Source organism: Larus michahellis, chromosome 24 (assembly GCF_964199755.1).
Source record: "Larus michahellis chromosome 24, bLarMic1.1, whole genome shotgun sequence".
NCBI classification, from domain to species: Eukaryota; Metazoa; Chordata; class Aves; order Charadriiformes; family Laridae; genus Larus; species Larus michahellis.
Window position 1 is genome coordinate 1815328 of NC_133919.1, and position 19552 is coordinate 1834879.

At 48.7% G+C, this 19552-nt stretch overlaps 2 protein-coding genes across 6 annotated transcripts; one reads left to right on the plus strand and one right to left on the minus strand.

The window, feature by feature from the left end:
* Window positions 1-10386: 10386 nt before the first annotated feature.
* Window positions 10387-19163, minus strand: LOC141734568 (scale keratin-like). 4 transcript variants are annotated; one of them, XM_074566452.1, is made up of 3 exons: window positions 17859-17914; window positions 12240-12320; window positions 10387-11140 (listed from the first exon to the last, which is right to left on the minus strand). In XM_074566452.1, exon 3 carries the CDS (start codon window positions 11117-11119, stop codon window positions 10640-10642), a length of 480 nt encoding a protein of 159 aa, XP_074422553.1. In that variant the 5' UTR covers window positions 11120-11140; window positions 12240-12320; window positions 17859-17914; the 3' UTR covers window positions 10387-10639. The 4 variants fall into 4 exon arrangements, with proteins under 4 accessions (XP_074422553.1, XP_074422554.1, XP_074422552.1 ...); XM_074566453.1 differs by having other exon boundaries at window positions 12240-12335; window positions 17859-17900; XM_074566451.1 differs by lacking the exons at window positions 12240-12320; window positions 17859-17914 and adding an exon at window positions 18833-19163 and having other exon boundaries at window positions 10387-10833.
* On the plus strand, window positions 16134-16631 carry LOC141734569 (scale keratin-like). 2 transcript variants are annotated; one of them, XM_074566456.1, is made up of 2 exons: window positions 16134-16401; window positions 16513-16631. In XM_074566456.1, the coding sequence occupies exons 1-2, from the start codon at window positions 16134-16136 to the stop codon at window positions 16629-16631; spliced, it is 387 nt and encodes a 128-aa protein (XP_074422557.1). The 2 variants fall into 2 exon arrangements, with proteins under 2 accessions (XP_074422557.1, XP_074422556.1); XM_074566455.1 differs by having other exon boundaries at window positions 16134-16631.
* Window positions 19164-19552: the final 389 nt, after the last annotated feature.

Below are 19552 nucleotides of genomic sequence, written 5' to 3' on the forward strand. Positions count from 1 at the left end.
AGCCCCCAAAGGCGGGTGCTCCGGAGGAGCCCACCACGGCTTGCTGGGGGAAGGAGCTGAGGATGGGGCCGGGGAAGGTGACCACGACCGGGGGCGGCTGGATGAAGGCCGAGGAGTCGGGGCACTGGCGGGCGCACAGCTCGTTGCAGCTCTCAGCGATGGGCTGAGGGACGGCGACGCTGGTTTTTGGTGGGCACAGGTCGTAGCAAGACATCTTTGTGCGGGATGAGATGGTGCTCTGCAAGAGGGCAGAGATGGTGAGAGAGCAGCAGAGGGGAGCGCCCAAGACAAAAGAACCCAGGTCCTTGCAGGGGTCCAGGAGGAGAAGCGCTCGCGGACTTACCCTGTTCCTCAAGGAGAAGGCAGCCAGAGCAGTGGTTGGGAGAGCGTGGCAGAGGGAGAGCTTTTATAGTGGCCCCGCCATTGCTCAGCACCACCTGGGCCAATCTGCAGAGGCGGCACTCCCTGCTGCTGAGGAAGATGGGGCTGTCCTTCTGCCCCTCCCTGAGTCAGCATCCCCTCGCCACACCAGCACATGCCGCTTCCCAGGCTTTCCTCCCCTTTCTGCTTCATGGACGAAATGAGAGCAGGCATCTCCCTGCGGGGGGCGCGCACAAGAGGAGAGGGCCCTGCTCCTGCAGCTCCTCGCTGCCTGCCTCGTGCTCTGCCCTCCAAAGAGAGCTGTGCCCTGTGCCCGCAGCCAGGCTCTGCTGGCAGGAGAGCCGCGAGTGCCAGCGGGGCCAGCCCAGCCGGGGGCTGCTGTGGTCGCGCCAGCAGACGGAGCTCCCATGTCAAGAGCACGCCAGGGGCAGCCCCTGACCAGCACCATCTCCCAGCAATGGGCTTGCGGGGACACTTGAGAGGGCTTTACAAGGCTGGGGCAGGGCTGGCAGGAGCCTGTGCCCTGTGGGTCCTGGTGGGTGTCTGTGCTCCTTGCACCATGTACCTCCGGGAAGAGCACGAGGGGTCTTTCTCCCCCAGGCTTGCACAGGTCCATGGCCAGGGCCTGCAGGCGCATGGAGGCCGGCTCCGTTGGACTGGCGAGTGATGCATCGTGCTGAGCAGGCAGTGTCCGAGAGGAGTGCCTTTCCTTTGGCATTTCGTAACCTCGCGCCTCGGCAGATAATAGCCACACAGTGTACGTCATGTGGGCGCTGGCATGCGGGAGGCCTTTGCAAGGCTGCCTTCTTGGCCAGCACCACAAGCCCGGACTTCCCTGTGGCACTGCAAAGAAGGCCCGGGTCCGCCCCGAGAGCAAGCCCTTGGGGAAGAGCTATGGCACGCACGGCGCCTGCAGTCAGCCTTTGTCACGCTGCGTGCCCGCTTACACAGCGAGATAATGAAAAGACAGCGGGGCTCATTTGGCCCATGAGGTGGCAGCTGGCAAGCGTGCGAGTGGGGTAATTGCAGGGGCTGATAGAGCGGGTTGGGGCTGCTGAGGAAACGGCGTCAGCAAAACAGCCCCGTGCCACGCAGGGAGGAGGCAGGGGCTTGGTTGCCACGGGCCACGTGCCCCCAGCATGGCCAGCTCCTCCCCACGCTCGCTGGAGCAGCATAAAAGCACTGGCCTGGCCGAGCACTGGCATCCAGTGCTCCTGCCTCGCTCTGCTCAGGAAAAGGGTAGGTGGTGCCTGTGGGTCTGTGCCTCCTCTGGCAGGGGCCAGCGTGGGGCCTCCCTGGCCAGGAGAGCCCTGACGGCAGTGGCCGTGCTGGCAGCAGCCTTGGACGGCCAGGGCGCGCTGAGCCGCAGCAGGAGGAGGAAGGAGCCCCGTGGCTGCGGCACCCACAGCCGGGCCCTGCACAGGCTCTTGGGGAGGCCTTGCGTGCCCTCTGTGCACGCAGAGAGGGCAGGGCGAGGGGTGCGGAGAGCAGGGCACTGAGTAGGGCTGGCTGGGCAAAGGGCAAGCGGCGGGTGGTGTGGGCAAGGCGGTGGCTCTGTCCCCTCCAGCTGCGGGGCAGCTCTGGGAAGAGGGCACTGCTCGGCTGGGGCATCTCCCCCTCGCTCACGACACCTCTCCTTGCGGCCGTGTCTTTCAGGCTCAGCTCTCTCACAGCAACGATGTCTTGCTACGACCTGTGCCCACCAAAAACCAGCGTCGCCGTCCCTCAGCCCATCGCTGAGAGCTGCAACGAGCTGTGCGCCCGCCAGTGTCCTGACTCCTCGGCCTTCATCCAGCCGCCCCCGGTCGTGGTCACCTTCCCCGGCCCCATCCTCAGCTCCTTCCCCCAGCAAGCCGTGGTGGGCTCCTCCGGAGCACCCGCCTTTGGGGGCTCCCTGGGGCTGGGGGGCCTCTACGGTGCCGGGGCCACCCAGGGCTCGGGAGGCCTCTGCACCTTTGGCAGACCCTACGCTGCTCCTGCCTGCAGCCCTTGCGTCTTGCCCCGCTACACCAAGAAGCTCTGGGACACCTGTGGGCCCTGCTAGACCCAGCCCAGACCCGGGCGCTGCCCCCAGCCCAAACGCCAACACCACAACCAGCCATGCAGGGCTGAGCTGGAGGGCACGGGGCACTCGCCGTGCTGCGCACCCTTGGCCCTTCCCTGGCCTCTTCTCCTGCCCTTGCCTCCCAGCTCTCTCTCAGGGAAGGAGCTAGACCCAAAAGGCTCTGCGGGGCTGATGGGCCAATTTCTCAACGTTTGGAATGCTGTACCAAGGGTCCATCTGTTTCCAGAAACGAACCTCTGGAGAACATCTCTCTTCCTGCTTAAACACGTGGTTTGCAGCCTCTCTGGGTGTTGCCCACTGTCTCTCTGTCGCTCTCTCCTGCCCCTCTGAGCACAATAAAATTTTCCTGTATTTATGTTGTGTCTCTGTTTCTCCTTTTTTGAAGTTTAGTGCACGGGAGCTTTATTAGGGAGGATGCTGGCCTCTTTTTATTTTACCAGGGAATTTTGCATGTCTTGCCAGGCCTTGGAGAGAAGATACAATTTCTGGATTCTCCTCCAGGTGCAGATGAGTGGTGCTTATCTCAGGGAAAATCTTCTTTTCTTTAACTGGGGAGAGAAATAAGTCTACTGCAGAAGTGTAACAAACAGTGGGGAGAAAGTGATTTTACTAGAGATGTCTCTTCATTAATTGTGTGCATACTTATATATAAATATGTGTACAGATATATATTTGGGCCATAATATTCATACACTAGGTCTTCGTGTCTCAGCTACTTCTCATGGTCTTCTAGAAGAAGGAACAATGCCACCCTCCCACTCTCCAAAACTTTGTAGTTCTGTGAAACTGCTACTGTATCACATTCAGGGATTTTGTAACTCCCTGTGGTCAAATGCAAACACAGGTCATCTTTTTCTTAGTTTTGCATAAGTTGACCTATCCTATCATATTATTTTATCACTTACTGTGGTACATGTGAGATTAATTACCTTGAGATTATTTCCATTCACATTTCTTTGATTCACTTTGTCTTTTCTAGAAGTAGTAATATGTCGGCAGTAAAAGGAAATTGGGTGTGCTCTTCCCCTTGTTTTCACAGGTTCTGCTTATATTACCACTACTTTCTGGTATTCTGTATTTACAGTGCATTCACTCAAGAATATGCCGTCTCCCAATACCTTACTATCACACCGATTTGGTGCTACTCAGTTACTTTTTCCTCCTCTGTCACTTCTTTCTGATTATAACCTGTATTACACCAGATCTTTTCTCCGTAGTCAGCGGGCAGACGGCTTTGCGCTGTGTTACTGAAGATCATGCCGTTATTGTTACTCCCATCAGTTAAGCCATCTTGTTTTTCCAGTCTTAAAGTCTGATTCCCTCCTGTTTATTGCCACTCAGCTTTATATTATCAGCACATAAAACACAGTGCTCCCAAATTATGTGCCAATGCCATTTATGCAAACAAGTAATTAGAGGTTTTGAGACTGATCCTTGAGTGACCAATGTAGTAAACTCCCTCCATACCTATAACTCCCATATAACATTAGACACTGACAGAAAGGGCATCTCTATGCATTATTTTGCAATCAGACATGAGCTCACCCTGAACAGGCATCCATCCCAAATAGAAGCTATGTAATCATGTTAGCTGCGTGCTAATAGCTCTCACCAATCTTGTTATCTTGGGCTAGGCACTTGCTCTCTGACACAATATACATCTAATTGGGTCCTGGCTGGTACCTGCCTGACACTGCCTCTTTGAGAGAGTCAGTGGAAGGAAAACTTGGCAGTCGGAGCTCAGGTGTTCAGCTATGATCGTGTTTAATTTACACCCAAGTACCTCTTAGAGGCTGCGTGTGACAGTAAGGATCCTGGTGTCAAGCAGAAGAGAAATGGAGAGGACGCCTGGCATCCATGTTTTGTAAAGCTGTCCCAGGAACTGCCCTTGGCTGGAGCAGTTGGGAGGAAAGAGAGCTTTGCTCAGCACAAGGGAGGTACCCGAGCCAAGGAGATGCCTGGCTGGTGTGGCAGAAGCCAGGAGGTTGGTTACTGGTCTCCGGGGAATTCACAGCAGCAGTGTCCTCGCCCTCAAACCATGTGAGGACGGAGAGAAGCAGCAGGGAGAGAGCCATTTCCTTGTGTCCTTGTGCCCAAAAGCCTTCCTTCACCTCAGCTGTCTGGGCTCTTATAGAATCATAGAATCATAGGGTTGGAAGGGACCTCTGGAGATCATCTAGTCCAACCCCCCTGCCAGAGCAGGGTCACCTAGAGCAGGTTACACAGGAACATGTCCAGGCGGGTTTTGAATGTCTCCAGAGTTGGAGACTCCACCACCTCTCTGGGCAGCCTGTTCCAGTGCTCTGCCACCCTCAGGGTAAAGAAGTTCCTCCTCATGTTTAGGTGGAACTTCCTATGTTCAAGTTTGTGCCCATTGCCTCTTGTCCTGTCCCCGGGCACCACTGATAAGAGCCTGGCCCCATCCTCCTGACACCCACCCTTTAAGTATTTATAAGTGTTGATAAGGTCACCCCTCAGACGTCTTTTTTCCAGACTGAAGAGACCCAAATCCCTCAGCCTTTCCTCATAAGAGAGGTGTTCCAGTCCCCCAATCATCTTTGTAGCCCTCTGCTGCACCCTTTCCAGCAGTTCCCTGTCCCTCTTGAACCGGGGAGCCCAGAACTGGACACAGTACTCCAGGTGCGGCCTCACCAAGGCAGAGTAGAGGGGGAGGATGACCTCCCTTGACCTGCTGGCCACGCTCTTCTTGATGCACCCCAGGATGCCATTGGCCTTCTTGGCCACAAGGGCACATTGCTGACTCATGGTCATCCTGTTGTCCACCAGGACTCCCAGGTCTCTTTCCACAGAGCTGCTCTCCAGCAGGTCAGCACCCAACCTGTACTGGTGCATGGGGTTGTTCCTTCCCAGGTGCAGCACCCTACACTTGCCCTTGTTGAACTTCATAAGGTTTCTCTCTGCCCAGATCTCCAACCTGTCCAGGTCTCTCTGTATGGCAGCACAGCCTTCCGGTGTGTCAGCCACCCCACCCAGCTTGGTGTCATCAGCAAACTTGCTGAGGGTGCACTCTATCCCCTCATCCAGGTCATTGATGAATATGTTGAAGAGGACTGGACCCAGTACTGACCCCTGGGGAACACCACTCATCACTGGTCTCCAACTAGACTCTGTGCCCCTAATCACAACCCTCTGAGCTCTATCTTTCAACCAGTTTTCTATCCACCCCACTGTCCATTCATCTAACCCACACTTCCTAAGCTTCCCTATGAGGATGCTGTGGGAGACCGTGTCAAACGCCTTGCTTAAGTCAAGGTAGACCACATCTACGCCCTCCCCTCATCTATCCATCTAGTCATGCCATCGTAGAAGGCTATCAGATTAGTCAGACATGATTTCCCCTTGGTGAATCCATGCTGAGTACTTCTGATAGCTTTCCTTTCCTCCACGTGCCTCGAGATGACACCCAGAACGAGCTGTTCCATCATCTTTCCAGGGATGGAGGTGAGGCTGACCGGCCTGTAGTTCCCCGGCTCCTCCTTCTTGCCTTTCTTGAAGACTGGAGTGACATTGGCTTTCCTCCAGTCCCCAGGCACCTCGCCTGTTCTCCAGGACTTTTCAAAGATGATGGAGAGCGGCCCAGCAATGACTTCTGCCAGCTCCCTCAGCACTCTCGGGTGCATCCCATCAGGGCCCATGGACTTGTGAATATCTAGATGATCTAATTGGTCCCTCACTCGCTCCTCCTCAACCCAAGGGAAGTCGTCTTCTTTCCCTGTTACTTTATTCAATGCCTGGGACTCCTGAGGGCTGGGCCGAGCAGAAAAGACCGAAGCAAAGAAGGCATTCAGTAACTCTGCCTTCTCCACATCCTCCGTCACCATGACTCCTGCCTCATTCAGCAGTGGGCCTACAACTTCTCTGGTCTTCCTTTTGCTTCCAATATACTTGTAGAAGCTCTTTTTGTTGTGCTTGATGTCCCTAGCCAGGTCTAATTCCAAGGCGGCCTTGGCTTTCCTTGTTTCATCCCTGCACGCTCTGGTGGCATTCTTGTAATCCTCCCAAGGGGTCAGTCCCTTCTTCCACTTATTATAAACTTCCTTCTTCCACTTGAGCTTTTTCTGAAGCTCCCTGCTCAACCATGCAGGTCTCCTGCGTCCCTTGGCCGATTTCTTTCTCTTAGGGATGCACCGATCCTGAGCTTGGAGGAAGTGGTCTTTGAATATCAACCAGCTTTCTTGAGCCCCTTTGCCTTCCAGAGCCCTAGCCCACGGGATCTCTCCAAGCAGTTTCTTGAAGAGGTCAAAGTTAGCCCTCCTGAAATCCAAGGTTGTAATTTTACTTCTTGTTGTTGTTTTGTGGATAGTACCCATGACCCTGAACTCAATCATTTCATGATCACTACAACCTAGGGTGCCCCCAACCTTAATGTCCTCCACCAATCCCTCTGTGTTTGTCAGTACCAGGTCTAGAAGTGCTCCTCTCCTTGTTGGCTCCTGTACCACCTGTGTCAAAAAGTTGTCATCAATGCACTGGAGGAGCCTCCTGGACTGTGCATGCCTGGCTGTGTGGTCTTCCCAGCAGATATCGGGGTGATTGAAGTCCCCCATGAGAACCAGGGCCTGCGCTTGCGAGGCTACCTTCAGTTGTCTGTAGAAAGCCTCATCAGTCTCCCCATCCTGATCAGGTGGCCTGTAATAAACACCCACAACAGTGTCCCTCGTATTTGCCTGTCCCTTAATCCTCACCCATAAGCTCTCAACCCGCTCTTCATCCGCCCCTAGTGAGAGCTCGATGCATTCCAAATGCTCTCTCACATAGAGTGCAATTCCACCACCACGCCTTGCTGGTCTGTCTTTCCTGAAAAGGACATAGCCATCCATGACAGCATTCCAGTCATGCGAGTTGTCCCACCACGTCTCAGTAATTGCAATGAGATCATGGCCCCGCAACCGCACACAGACCTCCAGCTCTTCCTGCTTATTCCCCATGCTGCGTGCATTGGTGTATCAGCATTTCAGAGAGGGAGTTGGGTGTGTAGTTTTGACCCTTGAGATGCGGTGTGCCTTCTGGCTTTCAGAAATACTGGCACACTGGCCCACGAGCGCTGAGCAACTACACCCTGGCACCTCACCAGCAAGCCCAGTACCATCCCCACCCCCCTTCAGATCTAGTTTAAAGCCCTCTCAATGAGCCCCGATAACTCTTGTCCTAGAACCCTTTTTCCCCTGGAGGTCAAGGTATTCCTGCCTGTTACCAGCAGGCCAGGCGTTTTGTAGATCAGGCCATGATCAAAGAACCCAAAGTCCTGCCAGCAGCACCAAGCTCGAAGCCAGGCATTGATCTGCTGGGTCCTTCTATTTAGCCCCTCATCATTCCCCGCAACTGGGGGAATAGACGAGAACACAACTTGCGCTCCCGATCCCTTGACCAGCCGTCCCAGGGTTTTGAAATCTTTCTTCATTGCCCTTGGACTTCTTCTTGTTACCTCGTCGCTGCCTACCTGAAAGAGCAAAAGTGGATAGTAGTCTGAGGGCCGTACCAGGGAAGGAAGCATCCTCTTCACGTCCTTGACCCGGGCCCCAGGGAGGCAGCAGACCTCCCTATGTACCGGGTCCGGCCTGCATATTGGGCCTTCTGTTCCTTTCAGTAATGAGTCACCTATGACAAGAACCCGTCTTTTCTTCTTTACCACAGAGGTTTTGATGCAGGGGGAGGTCTGACTAGACCTTGCTGACGGCTCCAGGGTAGGAGAAATAGGAGAAATATTGTGCTCGTCATCATCCAGGTTCCTCTGTAGAGCACTGTACCTGTTAAGTAATGGCACCTGGGAAGATGGGGTAGTCATTGGGCAGTCTCGAGTGCAGCGCCTGTTGCGCCGCGCAGGAACTTCCTGCCATTGCCCCCTGTCCTCCAGGTTACCGCCTTCAGTTGAGGTGAGAGAGGATATGGAGCTCTCTGTTGCAGGGGTTTTATCTGCCTGCTGGGTTTCTGTCATGGGATGCAGGATTCTGCTCCAGGAATCTATCTCCCTCTCGCATTCCCTGATGCTCCTCAACCTACTTACCTCCTCCCTGAGCTCCATGACTAATTGGAGAAGATCCTCTACCTGAGCACATCTCCTACAGGTATGCCCATCATTGCCATCCAACACTGGCGTAAGAGCAGGGCATACCCTACAGCCCGATGTCTGTGTGGTAGCATGTTCCCACAAGAGCTCCGTCTGAGAGGCGGCATCAGACCTGGTGGTTGTGGAGCTCATGGACGCCACAGTCATCTTGCGAGTAGTTACCATCACTACCTAGCCGGGTTAGCAGTCTTTCAGCTCTGTCCTGCACGAACTGCTGTGCAGACCGCTGTGATTGGACTGGTGTGTCACACCCTGCTTGGCCACCCCCTTCTCCAGCCCAGGAAGTACACTCTCGTTGTGGTGCACCTGGGTGATACCTCGGGTCACACCCAGGGAACGCCCACTTGCAGCTCGCTTGCTCAGTGTTTGCTCAGTGCGCAGCGACCTGGTCGCTGCACTCCCAAAGGGTTTCTTTTATGAGGGGGGAGAGTGGTCCCACCCTCTGCTCGTTAACACCTGCCGCCGGGGGTGGTGGCTCCGCCCTCGGCTCCTCAGCTGTCCCCGCCCCCTTGAAGGGCCAGGTACCAGCTCAGGCTGGCCCCTTTTCCTGGCTTTAAAAGCCTCAAAAACGAGCCCCTGGCTGTTTCTTTGCCGCGATTTCCTTCCCCAGCACAGACTTACCTGCACTGGAGCTGATCTCCTCGGAAAAAAAAAAAAACAAAAAAAAACTCTTCTCACAGTCCAGGCGCTCGTGGGGCAGGAGTTGGTGTCTCAGCTAGGCCCTGCAAGATCCAGAACCTTCCTGGGCCCCCCAGACTTTTCCCCAAAAGCCCAGGCCCATGAGGGCAGGCAGCATTGGGACAGGGAGGATAAAGTGAGGAGAGAGAGGAGAACCTTTCAGTGAAGGGCTTTTCTTTTGGTCAAAATAGTCTCAATAAGTATTTGCTAATCAGTAAAAATAAAATAGTATTTTCTTGAAAGAGAAGTGAGATTCACAAGTACTATACATTAATTTCCATTTCAACCTGTTAGTACTTACAGCATACAGCCATTTGCCATCCAGTTACAGGGGTGTTGAAATTACCTGTTAAAACCGGACTTGCTATTGCATGATACTGACAGAAGGTTGAGACTAAGAAAATGTACTTTCATGCACGGTGTCTTTCTTTGAAAGAGTCTCAGCAAAGTAACAGGTAAATCCTCTGTAATGCATTAGTTCATATTCTTTTTGCTTCTTCCAGCAACTTGTGCTCAGTCAAAACTTCCCTGAGGCAACTGTTATCACAGCAGTGACTAACAAAAAAAAGAAAAGGTAGTGCTTCATCTTGGCTCATCAGATACCTATCTTAAAAATTATTTCCCATTGTTTACCTCCCTCCTATTGTTCCTTTTCAGAATATGCTTTGAGAGAACTTCAGGCCATGTTTTTCCACTTTGTCTTTTAACACAGTTTGATGGTTTCTAATACATTATCTGGGGAGATGTAAAAATCAAAAGGAATGCCAGCACTAAATTAACTAGTGGAAAAAAAAATTGGACTAATCACTGAAAGTTTGGCAGATAGAATAATTAGTGTGGGGGAGATGATAATTTCAGCTCATAGAAATGAAATACTGGGCATATAGGTTTTTTAGCAGGACTGCGTGTGGCCAGGGCTGGGGGCTGTCCCCAAAGGCAGCTGGGCCTGGCTCTGCTGGGGCTGAGAGACTGCCCTGGCCCGGCTGGCGGGGAGCACGGGCAGGGCGAGGAGGCCCTGCAGCCCACCCTGGGCCTTGAGAGGGAAAACGCAGAGGCAGGGGTTGGAGGCAGGCTTGTTTTATTGAACAGAGAAAGACACGGAAGGCAGAGGCAGGCAGGTTGTCCCCCCAGGCTTCAAGAGAGCTGCTCCTTCAGGCTTCTGGCAGGCGGTGGTCGTTGCAGAGACAAGCAAGTGCCCGGTGGGACAAAGGTGCAATTGCACATCTGGGCAGGGGCCGGAGCAAGGAAGAAGTGATGAGGCAAATGAAGAAGGAAATGAGAAGTGTAATTTATGGAGTTATTCTGACTCCACTCTATTAAGTGGAAGTCTTTGATGCTCTGCCCCTTACTCAGGAGCTCCATTGAGGATCAAGACTGTATCATGCATTTCCCAGACGTTCTTTAGTAAAGGGATATTTCTGTAGGATTTAGCAGGGCCCACAGCTGCCACGGCGGTACCTGCTGTACCGGTAGGAGTAAGGGCTGCAAGAGCCAGAACCATAAGATCTACCATAGCCATACAGACCCCTGTAACCCAGGGAGCCCCCCCCATAGCCATAGAAACCCCCACAGCCCAGGGACGAGCCCCCATAGCCATACAGACCCCCGTAGCCCAGAGAGCCTCCATAGCCCCCCAGACTGCCATAGCCCCCCAGACTGCCATAGCCCCCCAGACTGCCATAGCCCAGGGAGCCCCCAAGGACAGGAGCTCCAGAGGACCCCACAACAGAACCCTGGGGAAAGGAGCTGAGGATGGGGCCGGGGAAGGTGACGACGACGGGAGGTGGCTGGATCACAGTGGTGGAGTCAGGGCACTGACGGACACACGGCTCATTCCCACTGTCAGCCAGGGGCTGGGGACGGTAGACACCACAGGCGGAGGGGGAGCACACATCGTAGCAAGCCATCTCGCAGGAATGGAAGTCAATCTACAAGAGTTGATTTTAACCAAGTATAAGATATTATTTACATACATAAAAGTGCTAGAGAGTTCTCTGCCTTTCCCCAGATAGGAGTGCTTTGAAGTACACCAATTTGCTCATGTCTATTACATAGGAAAATTGAAGCAGAACAGCTAAATTATTTGCTCTGATGCTTTGGTGAGTCATTGGATCAGCAAGGACTGGGACTCCAAGAGTAGAGTGTGTTGTTATGGATTTCATGACTCTAACTCTTCTTTCCCACTGATCTCCTTTGTTCTAAGCCTTGTGAGAACAGGGATTATAAGTAATTGTCTATTCAGATTTTACTCAGTAAGTTGTTTGATGAGACCATTACAAGAAAATTGCAAAGATTATTGCCGCCAGTTTCCAAACATTGAATCAGGGCAGTAAGATATTTGCGACTAGCTTAACACCACACTGTTTTGATTCTGGGCTCTGATCTCTTTTGAAAAAAAAATCTGACTCTAAACAACTTGCCCCCATTAACATGAAAAACCCATCTCTTCTCCTGTCAGCTTCTTAAATTCCTTCCAATACCCCTCTTTCTCTTAATTAAATAAATTTCTTACAGAGCATTTTCAACAGCTCTCAATTCATCTCTGTGACCTCCTCTGCCTAAGCCAGTGCCTGATCTCTGGTAGTGTTCATGCCCATTTATCTTGAGTTAATGTAAAAGCACCTTGACTGATTTGTAATGGAATAAACTGCAGATAATGGAAGGTCTGCTCCTAAGCTCAGGATTTCCCTGTGAACCATGAAGACTTAAACTTTTCAAATAATTTCCCATATAGGCAAACAGGGCAGGGGAATGCATATTGATCTAGTCACATAATTTCTTCAGCTGTTGGAAGTGAACTAATAACGAACTTAATTTTCTGCAATATCGAGAAACTTTCAGTTTGCTTTGAAGTTAAATGCCAACCCTGAATGCAGAGAATAGCTGTCCATAATACAATCATTTTTGTAAGCTTTATCTTTTCACCTAACCTTGTACTCACTAGTTCTTAATGGAAGAGACCATCCTAGATTAAATTGTATAGCAAAGACTTACTCCAGTAGTTGTAAAGAGCAGATTCAGACTTACCCGATTTGCTGAGGAGAGCGCGTGAAGAGAAGAGGTTGGAAGAACCCTGAGTAGGGAGAGCTTTTATACAGTTCAGACTGCCTGAGGGATGAGAAGCTGGTTTTATGAATGTGGATCTAATTAGTTGACACGGCACATTTTTTGTATTGATGGCTCCACAAAGTGATGAAATTTTTGCTCTCTGTTTTTGTTTATTACTTGATTTCAATTATCATGTAACGTAACACATGCATTACATCACACAAGGTTCTTTCATCTAAAAGAGTGATGGGTGAAACCAATACATCTTTCATCCTAAAACACGATTCATAAAATTAATATCAATTTTCTATTCTCTTTGGAGTTGAGCCATGTAGTAAACTGCTTATACACAGATATTCTTCTTTTGCTGTCTTATATGACAATAATGCCCAAACATTTATCAGAAATAACCTGCTGTGAGATGTTGCTGTCAAAGTCCCGTACATAAGTTTTCTCTCTTCTTAAAGATAAAATGCAGTCTATTGTTAAATCCTCAGGAGAGTGGGCAATATTTCTTATGTGCTTATGTTTATTTCCGAGATATGATAAAATTCATATTGGAATCCATGGAGGATTCCCAATACTCTCTGAATTTTGGGCAGAGATTATATTGTGGGCATTCCCGAACACACAGAGGCACATGTCCAAAACAGCCTTAGGTTTTATCGGACCCTCAAACTACAGCTTAAAGCTCAATTTAGTTCTGAGAGGAGAGATATTTATTTTTAATATAAACTGATGAGACTTCCTGCTTAAATCGAAGACCATTCACAGGTATTAAAGGATTTCTGTGACTCTTCTTTCACTTGCATACCCAATAGATAAAAGCAACCTTTTAGACATCAAAGTGTCATTGAAGTGACATCAAAAAGTGGACAGATTCCCAGTGAATATCTGAAATCATAAGCAGTCAGGGATATTCAAACTTTCAGCTCAGTTTGATCCACAAGTTTGAGAGGATACATTTTTCTGAAGTTTCCTTTGATTTCTATCTTGCTCCTCAGGAGTCCTTGATCCTGGACTATACCTGATCTTGCAGGTAACACCATCATTGATGGCATCTTTCAGTAGAGAGTAATTATGAGGTGGGAATTTGCTGGGAAAAGCAAATGCTGGCTTTTGCTGAGGTTTCTTTCTTTGTTTATGCCATTGTTGTAACACTATATCATTATCATGGTTATCATAATCATGAACATAGTTATCTTCAGACCACATATTATTTCCAAATTATGAGCTTTTCCAAATCTGGAGATACATATGGAAATTTCCTCAGCTACAATACTGAAAAGGGCCACCTCAAAGTTTTATGAGGGCATTCCAAGGTATTTTCAAATACCTCAAGAACACTCATTACTAGCTTGTACATACTGTGTCATAATTACATAAAAAGTACGCCTGGATGCATACACCCCACTATTAGGAGAGATTATCACATTAAAATAAGGAAGTTAAAGTCACTTGGGTCTTTCCCGTAATCAGTTCATGTTTTATAACACTTTTTGGACCTTCCTTTCTTTGACTTTAAGAATAAAATCTATCTTATGTTTTATTAAAGTGCACATTGGTCCAGAAGCAGAAATCTACTTATGTTAATGGAACTATTACACCCCCCCAAAAAAATTCCAAACCCAAAAACCAAACCCAAAACCAATGGAGTCTCTCTTCATTGTGTCAGGGCTAGAATCCTTTTCAGTAGCCATGTCTTATCACCTGATTTACTTGCTGTCCTGGTTTGAGGTAAAACAGAACCAATTTTCTGATTTGTAATTTTACTTTTTAGCTGAGCCTCTTCTAACTGACTAAAGTCTGAAATTAACAGCGTATTGTTCAGAAACTGTTCACTCTCGGAGTGATAAGACCTGATTATACCAAGGAATGGTACGGAGCGAGGCTCTTGCTTATACTTATTGCTATAACAACCAAGGTCAGCTAACTTCGCTGTTTGCCCCATTAGAGGGTCGGAAGCAGAGAAGCATAGAGGGGTCCCACCTGCAGGGAGGAGCGGACAGGACAGGTGACCCCAAACTGACCAACAGGGTATTCCATCCCATACGCATCACGCTCAGTATAAAAGCTAAGGGATCAACGGGGCAAGGCTGCTCTGGTTTGTTTTTCTCTTTCTTCAATGGTCGACATCTGAGGAGGACCCTGTCTGTTCATCTGCCTTTGATCCCAATCCGAGCATTCCTGACTCTAGTTCCGGAATACAGATCATGTCCATCACTGACTCCAGTCTGGGACTTTCCCTGTGTCTGCTGGTGACGCGACCATCATCCTGGGAGCTGTATACGTTTTTTAAGTTTTATTATTATTTCGTATTTCCTTATTTATTATTATTTTCATTAAAGTGGTTTAGTTCTTTTTTCTAAACTCATAAATCTCCTTTTCTCTTCCTCTCCTCTCTGGGGAGAGAGCCAGGGGGAGGGCCATCTGTCCTTCTGATTGGCCAATCTGGCCAAAACCACGACACTTGCTTTTCTTAGTCCTGTGTTCTTAGATATGTCTCTCTAACACATAACAATAGGAGGAGAAAACATGGTAATGCATAAAGTAAAGAAATGCTCATGAAACAACTCAGAAGAATCAGTTTCTATAGACCTGTGACTGACAGCTGAAATATTTCCCTGTTTCTGGGACTGAAATACAACTAGTAGAAAACCATCCAAAAGCCATTAAAATATGCTCCCGATTATTGCGTTTGGCTTGTATTGGGTAGCTGGAGGTAGAAGTGGTAACTAAGCCTGCAGAAAGAATGTTGTTACCCTTCTTTTTTTGTTTCCGGCCTTCATTTTGAGATCCTAAAAGAAATTCCATTTTTTCTCCAGGTATATTGTTCATTACACTAAAAGACCTGTAACTGGACAAAAGAAATGACTGTCTTCCTGCCATCCTAACAATGCAGGACTCTTAAATAAATTAAATCAGCTTACTTCCTCCCCTAATGTTAAAGGGAGCAATGGAATAATAAAAAATAATCCTACATGTAAAGCCATGACATAATAGTTCTGTGGTTGAGTGTGCATGTCATGCTATGTGTGGGTTTGAAATGCCTGCAACGCACAAGCAATAAGCAAAAACAATTTCAGCACTTTGAGAAACTACGTGTCCTACAATTTGGGGTTGGTACCTAATTATGAACTCACGCACAGGATGCCTAATATCCTCCAGGCGATCGACAGAGCTGTATAAAAACTCTCTGCACGAAGTCTTTCTATCCACTTCTCTCGCCTTACTCGCCTTCGTGAATTGGGTAAGTCAGATTTCTCTACAACTTTGCTAAACTTAACTTCCTGTCAAGAACCCAGGGTCTTAATTTAGGGCCAAGTCCTCTTCAGTTACTGCCAGGCTGACAGTGATACGTAGATTATGTGCTGCTTGAAATAATGTTTGTTATCGCATTCATTACCAGGCTCTGTAAAGATAGGCTCCAGAAGAGGGGTATATCAAGCAATTTTGAATCCCAAACTTGCAACATTTTACCATTTTAAAGAATTCCTTGACTATTTTAGAAGATAAAGAACAGTTCATATACATGGTTTCATATGGCTGCATTTAGTAGAGTTCTGCAGAGCTGAAAACAGGAAACATCAAACTTACTAAGTATAAACCCTCAACCAATAGTAATGTAATAGTATTAAAATTAGCTCATCTGGAAATACCAAAGATACAATCGAAAAGTACATGACTTTGTCTTACTAAAGTCCAAACTAGCCTCCAGGTTACAGTTCTAGGAAGAACAGTAATAGAAAACACTTTTACTTCTCAGGTTTACTACTGATACCCTGTTGGACTGCTTCATCATAACCTAATGTTTGATATTTCTTTGTTAACCTAAATGACCGTGTTTTACAGATTGACTTCCATCCCTGCGAGATGGCTTGCTACGATGTGTGCTCCCCCTCCGCCTGTGGTGTCTACCGTCCCCAGCCCCTGGCTGACAGTGGGAATGAGCCGTGTGTCCGTCAGTGCCCTGACTCCACCACTGTGATCCAGCCACCTCCCGTCGTCGTCACCTTCCCCGGCCCCATCCTCAGCTCCTTTCCCCAGGGTTCTGTTGTGGGGTCCTCTGGAGCTCCTGTCCTTGGGGGCTCCCTGGGCTATGGCAGTCTGGGGGGCTATGGCAGTCTGGGGGGCTATGGCAGTCTGGGGGGCTATGGCAGTCTGGGGGGCTATGGCAGTCTGGGGGGCTATGGCAGTCTGGGGGGCTATGGCAGTCTGGGGGGCTATGGGGGCTCATCCCTGGGCTGTGGAGGGGGCTCCCTGGGTTACAGGGGTCTGTATGGCTATGGTAGATCTTATGGTTCTGGCTCTTGCAGCCCTTACTCCTACCGGTACAGCAGGTACCGCCGTGGCAGCTGTGGGCCCTGCTAAATCCTACAGAAATATCCCAAGTGAGGCATAACCAACAAACGAGATGGGATGGTTTCACAGCTAAAGAGGTCTGAGCTTCCACTGCTCTGTTCCAAGACCAGGGAGCTGTACCCTTGCAGCCCCCCTTGAATTTCTCCTCTTAACTTGTACTTTCAGTTTCTGCCTTAATGCTTCTACTGTCACATTTCCATATTGCCTGGGGGAAAACATGTAACAAAGTTGCTCAAAATGGTTCCTGTTTGTTGCAATTAACAGCTAAGACTCAGGAAGAAAAAAAATAATCAACCCTGTGTGAATGTATCCCTGTCTGGAGAACAGTTTGATACTTGTCGGAGACTCTGAAAATGTATTCTTTACCTCACTATCATTAAAAGTTTATTGCATCAAAGTTGCCATGTTCTGCTGTTCTTGTCTCATGTTTTCACTCTTGTTATTTGCCTTTGGAGAAGTCTAACCTGTGCAGTTGTCAATAACAGTCTAAACTATGTAGGATGAGTGTCCAGCGCAAAAAAAATCAGAGATTTCAAATGAATAAAAGCAGTTTGAAGCCCTCAGCCCAGAAATAGCTACTGTCCTGCCCTCCCCATTTTTCAGATAAAGATTCTTGACATTTTTGTAGAATTTGCCTTCTTGGTTGAACATTCACTGGTTACAGTTTAGTAGTGGTAGAGAAATGAAAGAGTAGGTAACTAATTTTAAACTTTTTCCTAAAAACATTAGACTTCAGCAAAAATTTCTTCCAACTAAGTCTTTATCTCCTTAAACTTCAGATTCTCCCTCGAATACTTAAACTCTGTCCTTAGTAATAGTTTCTACTGAAAGTTAACCTAATTTTCTGTCAAATCCTTAAAGAAAGAAAGTTTTCTGGACCATACAATGGAATGTTTCAATCTGAAATGTGTGTAATAGTCTTTCTGTATAATCATGAACTCTAAGGTGTTGGATGTTTTTTTGACAGAAAACTCCATTCAGCTGCCCCAAGGGCTGATTCATCTGTGCCAGAAGAAGAGCCGGAACAGATAAAACAAAGTTATGGTACCTGGAAAGCCTAAAAGGTAGAAAAAGTCATAACCCTGTACACACATCCTCAACACCATTGTTGTGTTTCCCAACTCCTCCTGCATGGGAAACCCTCACAGCAGAAACCCCTACTTTGAGCAGCTCTAACTTTCAGCCTCTCCCATGATATTCCTCATCTAAAAGGTCCATTAGATAGAGTCTACCCACCTCTGAGGAGCTCTTTTTCTTCTTGCAGCTCCTCCAACTCTCTCCTTCTCAGCAGCTCCATCCCAATACCCTTCACCACTCTCTCCCCACCTCCTTAAATCACTTCTGGCTCAGGACCATCCCTCCCACCTGAGGGCCTCATCTGCCACCCTTTGCCCCATAATCTGCTTTGAATCCAGCCTCAGCTGAGCCACCAGCTCTGCTCCTGCTATGATCAGCAAAGATGTTTAAATGGCTCATTAGGGAATGGAGGCTTAGTCTGATTTCTTTCTAAAAATAATGTTGTTGTTATTGGAACCCAGGCCAACTGGGGAGGGAGGATTCCTCTTCCCAAATGCATGCACTGAGTGCTGCAAGTGGTGACTGATTTCAATAATAGCTGGACCATTTCAGCTGTGTGTTTGAAGTCTGAGCCTCATCCTATGTAAGGATGTGAGTTTTCCCCAGCTATAGAGAGGAGAGTTGTCTATCCATAGTAGAAGAAATGAAAACTAAAAGTTGATTTGTTTAATGCAGAGTAGAATCACTTTAATGAACGTTCACAGAAATGCATTGTAGAATATGAAGAATATGCATCAGAGTGCAGGCAACTCTTTCCATAATTGTTGTTCTTCAGCTGGACAGTGAAGTGCCATTTTATAAGAATACAAATTAAGTGTTTTATCCCGCCCATTATACACATAGATGGAAAAAAGCCCAAAAGACCATGAGTAAAGGGTGAAGAAACTAAGGACGCGCTGTGTGGTCCCAGCTCCACTGCAGTGGGGTGGCAGGACTTCACAACATCTCCTTTGGGATGATGGCTGTGGATCAAGATCGTATCTCACAGTTGCCGGTTATTCCTTACTTGGGATATTTCTGCAGTATTTAGCAGGGCCCGCAGCTCCCACGGTTGTACCTGTTGTACCAGTAGGAGTAAGGGTTGCAATAGCTGGAACCATAGGGTCTACCATAGCCATACAGACCCCCGTAACCCAGGGAGCCCCCATAGCCCCACAGACCCCCATAGCCCAGGGAGGAGCCATAGCCACCATAGCCCCACAGGCCCCCATAGCCCAGGGAGGAGCCATAGCCTCCGTAGCCCCCAGAGCCCCCAAGGACAGGGGCTCCAGAGGATCCCACAACGGAATCCTGGGGGAAGGAGCTGAGGATGGGGCCAGGGAAGGTGACGACGACGGGAGGCGGCTGGATGACAGTGGTGGAGTCAGGGCACTGGCGGACACAGGGCTCGTTGCAGCTGTCAGCCAGGGGCTGGGGACGGTAGACGCCGCAGGCGGAGGTGGAGCACAGGTCGTAGCAAGCCATCTTGTAGGGATGGAGGTAAGCTGCAACACACACTGATTATTAGACTAAGTAGAAGACAGACTTCAAGACTTTACATTAAAATAATGAGTCAAGTACAGGATTTTGAGTAAATAACTTGATTTCCCACTTTGCAATCATAACCCTCATTTTTCAAATAGTAGATTTTTGAAAACTCTCTAAAAGATGTCTACACATCCAAAAGCACACAGAAAATGTTTTGCCTAGCTCTGAAAGTGTTCATGAACAACCTTCAAAGAACTTAGAGATATTTCTACACATTAAACTGAAAACTGAGAAGCAAAACCAAGGAGAGCAAAGTGACTTTGTCCAAGGACATTTGATGAGTCAGTAGTAAACCTGCTGAACCCAAATCCAAGTTTTCCATGAGA

Coding starts and splice junctions, on each gene's coding strand:
- LOC141734568 (XM_074566451.1), bottom strand. CDS start 19,163: ATGGCTTGCTACGACCTGTGCTCCACCTCCGCCTGCGGCGTCTACCGT. Junction 10,834..18,832: donor GGGCTATGGGGGCTCCCTGG/GTTACGGGGGTC, acceptor GGGGCTATGGAG/GCTCTCTGGGCTACGGGGGT.
- LOC141734569 (XM_074566455.1), top strand. CDS start 16,134: ATGGCTTGCTACGATGTGTGCTCCCCCTCCGCCTGTGGTGTCTACCGT.